This window comes from Orycteropus afer, unplaced genomic scaffold, assembly GCF_000298275.1.
Source record: "Orycteropus afer afer isolate SDZICR_OR568_19922 unplaced genomic scaffold, OryAfe1.0 scaffold00403, whole genome shotgun sequence".
Classification (NCBI taxonomy): domain Eukaryota; kingdom Metazoa; phylum Chordata; class Mammalia; order Tubulidentata; family Orycteropodidae; genus Orycteropus; species Orycteropus afer.
The window spans coordinates 2,579,818-2,588,757 of NW_006921990.1; the positions used below are offsets into that span (position 1 = coordinate 2,579,818).

The window sequence follows — 8,940 nt, forward strand, 5'->3', positions numbered from 1 at the left end:
CTGTATGAAAAGTGAATTTACTCTGTAAATCTTCACTCAAATCCTAATAATAAAAAAAATAAAAATAAAAAAAAGTAAAATGTGTGAACTGACACTTAAAGATAATGCTGAGTTACTTTTTACAAATATGGTACAGAATACAGACAGCATCAAGTCTTACTTTCTCCCTTTGTGATCCACTTCAAAGCCATTTCTGATGTATAAACCACTTCTTCTGTGAGATCAGAAACATATACATTCCTCTGAAACAAGTTTAATTACAGGAAGATTAGAGAAATTGTTGTTGTTAGGTGCCATCAAGTTGTTTCCGACTCATAGCGACCCCATGCACAGCAAAACGAAACCCTGCCTGATCCCGCGCCAGCCCCACAATCCCTGCTATACTTGAGCCCATCATCGTAGCCACTGTGTCAATCCATCTTGTTGAAGGCCTCCCCCTTTTTCGTCAACCCTCCACCCGATTAAAAGTGTGAATCTCAAAAAGGCACATATTATGGAATTAACTTATGAAAGTTGTACAAAGAAAATGGGAACAATCAGTGAGTAGGAAAACAACAAGAAAATTATGAAACTCACAATTTATTTCTTATTTCAAAGCACACCAAATTCTAATCTGATACTACTTACTATCTTACTATCTTTAAATACTTAAACCAAAATATTGCATCTGTATTTTAAAACAATAGATAATTGGTTAAAAGATGGATCTCTATAAACACTTAAAAAAAAACTAAAGACAGGAGAAATTTTTTAAAAAATAGACATTAAAGGCAAATGTTTAAGAACAATAATCTTAATAAGTAAGTGTACACTAACTCTACTACTCACATTGAAGTCTTCTCGAATTATTAAAGGTTTCATTTTTCTAGTGTCACAGAGTAAATCTGTAATGGTTTCATTGTATATTTCCATGTAAGAAACACGTAAAAGAAATTCTCTATCAGGAAACTGGAAGAAAAATAAAAACATCAGAGAGCATCCAATTATGAAAACTTGATTCTGAATAGCTCTTGTGCTAATATTAAAGAGGTAAAGAAGGAAATTATCAAATAAACAAAAAAACCAAAAAGCCCTATGGTTCTATGTGAAGAATAGTAAACACAAAAATAGAAAAATCATTGTTTCAGAAATAATGAAAAGTATAGTACAGTACTTGCAAATAAAGAATTAGAAGGAGAATGTGGGTCAACTCCCTAAACTCAAAATAAAACCTCAGCTATAGATGTTCTGCTGTTACTGATAAAGCTCATTTAAAATCAACTCTTACCTAGTTAGGCTGCCTCTGGCTTTCTGCTTCCCTTTTACCTGTATCACATTTTAGTTATTTTACTGTTCCTGAATAATCACTAGTAGCTCAACAAGACATCAAGTAAATCATTCTGGCAAGACTTTCCTGTTCACAAATGCCCATATTTTTGGTGGGAGCAATACTGTTGCAGGGAAAGGATAAATGACTTGGAGTTATGTAAAGTAAGTTTCTGGGGTAAAAAGTAAATCTATGCTATGCCTTTCTTTTTTCCCCATGGATAATCAAGAGATAAATGTAAATCTACATCCTTTCATTGTTATAAAAGAAAAACACTAAGACCGCTATCCAGTTACAACCTTGATTTGCATGAACTAGAATTCAGCTAAGTAATTTACCTCCTTAATTTTTTTGAAAATGTCATGAATTGCCCTGGGTATTACACCCAAGTAATCTTGTGAACCCATCATAGTGTATGTTTTTCCTGAAGCAGTCTGCCCATAGGCAAATATAGTCCCTGCAAAAAATAAAACACACACATACATGCAAAGATTAGAAATGAATATACAGTGTGTGAAACTATCATCATTTGTTGAAGAGGCACACAAAACTAATATGTTTCTGTACCATGTGGTAAATACAAACCATTGTAGCCTTGTATGGCAGACTCTATGATTGGTACTGCTATTTCTTCATATACATTTTTAGTAGTTTCATTGCTATGAAAGACACGATCTAGGGGAGGGGAAAAAAACAACACAGAAGTTAAACCAAACAAATCAAATGCATTTTGAATTAGTAATTTACCAAAGAAAATTGTCAAGACATAGTATGATAAAATATTTAAGACACAGCATTTTCTTCAACTTATTAGGCCTTTGAAGGAGCTCTGATGGTGTAGTGATTAAGGCATTGGGTTGCTAAATGGTTGATGATTCAAACCCACCAGCTGCACCATGGAAATAAGATGAAGCGGTCTGCTTCCATAAAGATTTACAGCCTTGGAAATCCAGTGGGAGGGGCTGAGTCAGAATCAACTTCATGGCAATGAGTTTGGTTTGGTTTTGACTGGTCCTCTGAAAATATATCTCTATAAGATAAAATGTGTTAGTCTTCACACAGGAACGCTACACTAGAAGTGAACTATGTGTTTTTTCAAGAAGCAGTAGAGCATATAGATTGAATATGGGGTCTGGAATCAGACTGCCTGCATTGAATCCTGGCTGAATCCACTAACAAACTGTTACTTTGAGCAAGGTGGTTAACTTCTCTTTGCCTCAATTCCCTTATTTGTGGAATAAGTATATACTATCATCTTCATATATATATATATATATATATATATATGAAGATGATAGTATATACTATCATCTTCATAGGAGCTCTGGTAGCATAGTGCCTAAGGCACTTGACTCCTAACCAGAAGGCTGGCAGTTCAAACCCACCAGCCACTCCTCAGAAGGAAGCTTGGGCAATCCTACTTCCATAGCGATACTGCCTCGGAAACCCAAGGAGGGGTCGCTATGAGTCGGAGCCGACTCGATGGCAAATAACAACAACAACATCATCTTCATATTGCGAGCATATGGTTAATGTTCAGGAAATGTGAACTATAATATTCTACAAGAAATTTTAATGTTTAGAACGTACATAGCTCGAACAGAATCAAGAACTGCAAACATCTGAAAGAAAAGCACTAGAAATGAGCAGTTGGCTGGCTGCTAAAGGCTGGGTTTAAGGCAGTATTTGCACCAAAGAGTTTACAGTCTGGGTGGAATCTGTTTCTCTGCTTAGTTAGTGCTAACAATAGACCACTCTTTCCATGGTGGCCTCATATCAAAAAGCTTGCAGGAAATGGATAAGCACATCAGAAGGGAAATGTATCAACTTGCAGGGGAAATTTCAGTAATCACACAATGGAGTGCTTACACCATGACCATACACTGGCCTGTGGGCAGAACTATACAGGGAACCGAAGTGTCATCTAAAGGCTGTTTTAAAAATCAACTCCTAAAAAGCAACCCATTGCTGTGGAGTCATTTCCAACTCACAGTGACCCTAGAGGACAGAGTGGAACTGCCCTCATAGGGTTTCCAAGGCTGCAATCTTTACAGAAGCAGATTGCCACATCTTTCTCCTGCAGAGTGGCTGGTAGAAGAACACTTTAACAACTGTACCACCAGGGCTCCCTGAAGGCTGCTCTGGGGTCATGATTTCAGAACAAGGGGAGTTGGCTAGATGATTAAAATATTTAATACCATTCACATCAGACAGACAGATGAGTCCAAAACCTGTACAGGGATATGTGGCCATTGAGAATCTCTAGTATCTGAGTCTGAATGCCTGGGAATCTCTGCTCCAAAACAAAACCTTGTATGTTGGCTTTCTAGTTTCACATTAAGACAATCTTACCATTTTTTTTTTTTTTTTCCATAAGGCTGTTGAGAGGACCTCATTGTTGCTCTAAGCACCAGCATGGTGATATAAGTAGAACATAGATCTGGAGCCTGATTCTTCTACTTTCTGGCCGTATGACTCTGGGCCTCTTGGTTTCAGCTCCTCATTAAAATGGGGAAAGCAATGGTATCTACCTATTGCTGTTGTTGCTGTTGTTATGTGCCGTTGATTAGGACTCGACCCATAGTGACCCCTCCTTGGGTTTCCGAGGCAGTATCACTAAGGAAGTAGATTGCCCAACCTTCCTTCTGAGGAGTGGCTGGTGGGTTTGAATCCCAGCCTTCTGGTTAGCTGTCAAGTGCCTTAGGCACTATGCTACCAGAGCTCTTATATCTATCTATAGGTTTATTAAAAAGATTAAAACTATGAAATGCTTAGAACAGTGCCTGGCACATAGTCAGCACTAGGAGCTCTGGTGGTGTAGTGCCTAGGGCATTTGACTGCTAACTAGAAGGCTGGTGGTACAAACCCAGAAGCCATTCCTTGGAAGGAAGATTGGGCGAAATCTACGTCCTTAGCGATACCACCTCGGAAACCCAAGGAGGGGTCACTATGACTTGAATCCGACCCAATTTTGGTTTATATACATAGAAATCAGTAAACAAATCAGTTTCTTCAAACTTTAAAGCTTGCAAGTGCTTTTGGCCTACTTAGCTCTCACTCAGCCTTCAGGTCTTAGTATAAATGCTACCTTTCCCAACACCTAGGCTGAGTCTGATCCCCTGCTATAAATGCTTACAAAGCTTATCTCATTACAAGTGTAACTACTTAAAATGTTCCTTCCCACCATACTATAAGCATACTAAAAGCAGTGGTGGATCCCCACCATATTCCAGCTGACAAAAATATTTGGTACTTCATATATATCTGGTAAATGGATGGATGAATAAAAATTCTCTAAGGACAAATAGAATGAATTTTTTAAGGGTAATGAAGAGGTAGAAGGAATATTTTCACCATTTATTCCTTAAAAAATTTTACTGAAAATAATTGTAGAAAGAATATGTTAAATTGGAAGATCTTAATGATGACTTGTTATCAAGCAATATATTTTGGGCATATAGTTTTATGCCACAAATATGCTACTGAATAAGAGGAGAAAATGCTAGTTTCAGGTATAGGGTACTATGACTTTAACTGTATTTTAAGTATCAATTTACTATCTTACTTGTCATATATGACAAACAATTTTTTTTAAAGTTTTCAGTGAAACAGTTCATAGATTTAATCTGATCTTCAGTGATAAATCGAGTATTATTGATAAAACTTTAGCGCTCTTATTAGGAAAAGGATAGCAAGCTAACCTTTAATACTACTATACAAACCAAAAACCAAACTCACTGCTATCGAGTCAATTCTGACTCACAGCGACCCCCTTTGAGTTTCCAAGGCAGTAAATCTTTATAGAAGTATATTACCCAGTCTTCCTTCCATGGAGTGGCTGGTGGGTTTGAACCGCCAACCTTGTGGATAGCAGTCAAAAGCCTAAGGTACTACACTACCGGAGCTCCTATTATCTATTATAAGTGCCTCTAATACTATTATTAAAAAACCAAAACCAAACTCATTGCCGTTGAGTTGGATCCGACTCAAAGCGACCCCTCCTTGGGTTTCTGAGGTGATATCACTACAGAAGAGATTGCCCTAACTTTCTTCTGAGGAGTGGCTGGTGGGTTTGAACTGCCAGCTTTCTGGCTAGCAGTCAAATGCATTAGGCACTGCGCCACCAGAGCTCCCATTATACTATCACAAGCTTACCGAAATTGAAGGATTTACTTCCATCAACTTGATAAATAGTATTCTTGTCAGTTTTCCAGTAAACTTGAGTATCTTCTCCAAGAGATTCTTCTCTATAAAATAAAAATATTGTATTGAAGTATAACTGGTCACAAAGATCATGTTATAGTGAACATAATTGAAAATACCTTCTGAAGAATATTATTTGTTTTTGTTAGTAGGTGCTAGCAAGTTGGTTCCGACTCAGTTACCCTAGGTACAGCAGAATAAAACAATGCCCAGTCCTGCATCATCTTCACAGTCATTGCTATACCTAAGCCCATTGTTGTAGCCACTGTGTCAAACAATGCCCAGTCCTGCATCATCTACACAGTCATTGCTATACCTAAGCCCATTGTTGCAGCCACTGTGTCAATCCATCTTGTTGAGGACTTTTTTCACTGACCCTCTAGTTTACTAAGCACGATCTCCTCTTCAGGGACTGGTCCCTTCTGACAACATGACAAAAGTAGGTGAGATGAAATATGGCCATACTTGCTTCTAAGGAGCATTCTGGCTGGCTGTACCACTACTTGTCTGTCAGTTTGCCATACTCTGGTGGCTTCCATGTTGCTGTGATGCTCAAAGATATGCCACCAGTATTTCAAATACCAGCAGGATCACCAGTGGTGGACAAGTTTCAGCTGAGCTTTCAGACTAAGAGAGACTAGGAAGAGGGACTGGGCTATTTCTGAAAAAATTGCCCACTGAAAACCTTATCAGTAACAGTGAAACATCTTTTAAAGACAGTATATATAAAAAAGGAAGATGTGGAGAATCCATTTTTGAGGTTCAACTCTTTTAAATGAGGCTCCAGTGACCTCCTACCTTCTTACAGGATTCTTCTTGCAAAACCCTTCACTTCTACCCTGCCACCTTCCCACTATTGCTAGTTGAAAGGACAGATTCTAAATGCAATTCTGATTGTGTCCCTCCTGCTTAAAACCCTTAAAAAGTCTTCAGGGAACTCTTAAAATCTTTAATATGCATCATGTATATCTCTCTTCAACTTCATCTTCCTTGAAATTCCTGTAGACATTCTAAACTCCATATAAAGTTACTTGATGTTTTCCTCAAAATGACAGATCTACCACCTCTATTTTAAAGGGACTAACAAATCACTGGCTGCATAGCACTTTGTTGTATGAACATAATGTTACCAATTTACCTACTCCCTTAATTCCAAGCCAGTATCTTTAGGAAAGTAGATTGCCCAGGCTTCCTTCTGAGGAGTGGCTGGTGGGTTTGAACCACCAGCCTTCTGGTTAGCAGTCAAATGTCTTAGGCACTGCACCACCAGAGCTCCCAATTACAGGCTTTTAGTATGTTTCCAGTTGTTTACTGTTGTAAACAATGCTGCAACAGCTTTGTATATATGCCCTTGCACACACCTTCAAATATATCTACATTTTTAAAAGTGAAATTACTGCAATAAAAGTATGTGTGTCTTCAGGTTTGATAGTTAATGTGGAATCACCATCCAAACAGTATCAGGAAATCAGTTTTCAGTTCCTCTAAATAGTGAACAACTACTAGTAATTGTAATCATACTTTTGTGCATGGGGTCGCTTTGAGTCGGAAGCGACTTGATGGCACCCAACAACAAACAACAACCACCTCTATGTCTGGGGATACCCTGGCTTTCCTTTTCACTTAGCTATTTACCTACTCTTTCATTCATGAAGGCGCTCTGGTGGTGCTGTGGTTATAACACTGGGCTACTAAGCAAAAGGTTGACAGTTCGAACCCACCACCTACTCCAAAGTAGAAAGATGAATCAGTCTGCTTCTGTAAAGATTTATAGCCTTGGAGAACCTATGGGGCAGTTCTACTCTGCCCTTTAGGGTCACTATGAGTTAGAAGCAACTCAAAGGCAATGGGTTTGGATCGATTTTCATTCATTAAGGACTTTCCTAACACTATCCCTCCATCCCAAACTGTCATCTCCTTGATGGGCCCATGGCTCTTCCCCACCTGCCATCACAACACTTGTCACTATGTATTGTAATGATTTATTTATGTAGCTGTCTTCTTCATTAGATGAGTTCCTTAAAAATAGGAAATTCTCCATCTTGATATTCTCAGTGAATTACTCAGTTGTGTTCAATAAATATTTGTCAAACACAAAATGTAAGTTAGTATTCTGAAGAAAGGGTCAGAGACTAGAGAAATAAAAATTCATTCAGTCACTTCTCCTGCTTTCTTTTTCTTTGTAACATTTATTACTCCTTATTACCACCTAAACCTCTACATTTTTTACTTTATTTTGTGTGTTCCCTCCTGGAATGTAAGGAGGGCAACGATGGTCTTGTCTGGTACAGTATTACAAACCAAACTCACTGCCATCAAGTTGATTCCAACTCATAGCAACACACATTGGGTTTCCAGGCTGTAAATCTTAATGGAAGCAGACTGCCTTTTCTTTCTTCTGCAGAGCAGATGGTGGGTTTGAACCACCAACCTTTTGGTTAGCAGCCAAATGCCTTAACCACTACACCGCCAGAGCGCCTTCGGTACAGTATAATGTACTAAAAAAATCACTATTGATAAATACTTGTTAAATGAGTGAAATCTGAGTGCCTACTGAATACAACGCGACATAATAGACTAGTCCTTGCTACCACAGAGTTTACAGTTAATAAGGAAAGACAGTTAGGTGTGTGTAAAGTGACTAACTGTGTTGAGTGCCAGAAGGACCTCCCTGATTGATTTTAGAGAGAGAAGAGAGGTGGGACCGCCCATAAGCAGGAAAGGCAGTGGAGCCCCGGGGTTAAAGTGCGTAACTTCAGCAAGCCTGAATTCCGTAGCTAGAAAGTGCCTTCTAGATCCTCTGAGCCTTCTCGGTCTCTTTACAAGGGAGAAAATCGAGGCAAAAAGCAGGTATGCAGTCGAATGACAAGGTAGCGGTGCTGGAAGGGGCAGCTCAGGGAAAACATCCAAGGACTTACCTGTCTTGCCGCGGCCGGCGCCGGGGGCCTAAGTCAGAACCTGATCAGGGCCTGGTGCACCTACCTGCTGTTGAGTGGCCGGACCCTCACGCAGACAGCTACAGCCCCTTCCTCCGCCATCACGTCAGATCCCACCAAAGGGAATGGAGAAGACCCTCTATGTCCGGAGCCTCTCCAGTATCCCAGGGCGCCCCAGCCGCCCCGCCTTTAAGTTTAAAATTTCCTAAATACGCAGTCTGATTGGGCCGCGTCTTTGTGATGTCACGGGCCGATCCACGGGGCATACCGAAGGGGGGAAGGCGCGCGCCAGGGGACGCGTCCACTGCTAAGGAGTGGCAGAGGGTATAAAGGTCTGGAGGAGCGCACTTTCTGGGGACTGTTGTTGTTGTTGTTGTTGTTGTTGTTGTTATGTGCCGTTGAGTCGGACCCAACTCATAGCGACTCCTCCTTGGGTTTCCGAGGCAGTATCACTACGGAAGTAGATTGCCCCATCTTCCTTCCGAGGAGTGGCTG

General features: G+C 39.8%; 1 protein-coding gene across 1 annotated transcript in view; it reads right to left on the bottom strand.

Moving 5' to 3' along the window:
* The window catches only part of CENPE (centromere protein E), a 123,432-nt gene extending 114,885 nt beyond the window's left edge, over window positions 1-8,547 (bottom strand). Inside the window, exons 1-6 of the mRNA XM_042782660.1 lie at window positions 8,492-8,547; window positions 5,462-5,553; window positions 1,892-1,981; window positions 1,645-1,763; window positions 829-948; window positions 161-242 (exon numbers count right to left, since the gene is read on the bottom strand). Of these exons, the coding sequence (XP_042638594.1) occupies window positions 161-242; window positions 829-948; window positions 1,645-1,763; window positions 1,892-1,981; window positions 5,462-5,553; window positions 8,492-8,547 (559 nt within the window). The remainder of the gene's footprint in view (window positions 1-160; window positions 243-828; window positions 949-1,644; window positions 1,764-1,891; window positions 1,982-5,461; window positions 5,554-8,491) is intronic.
* Between the last annotated feature and the right edge of the window lie 393 nt (window positions 8,548-8,940).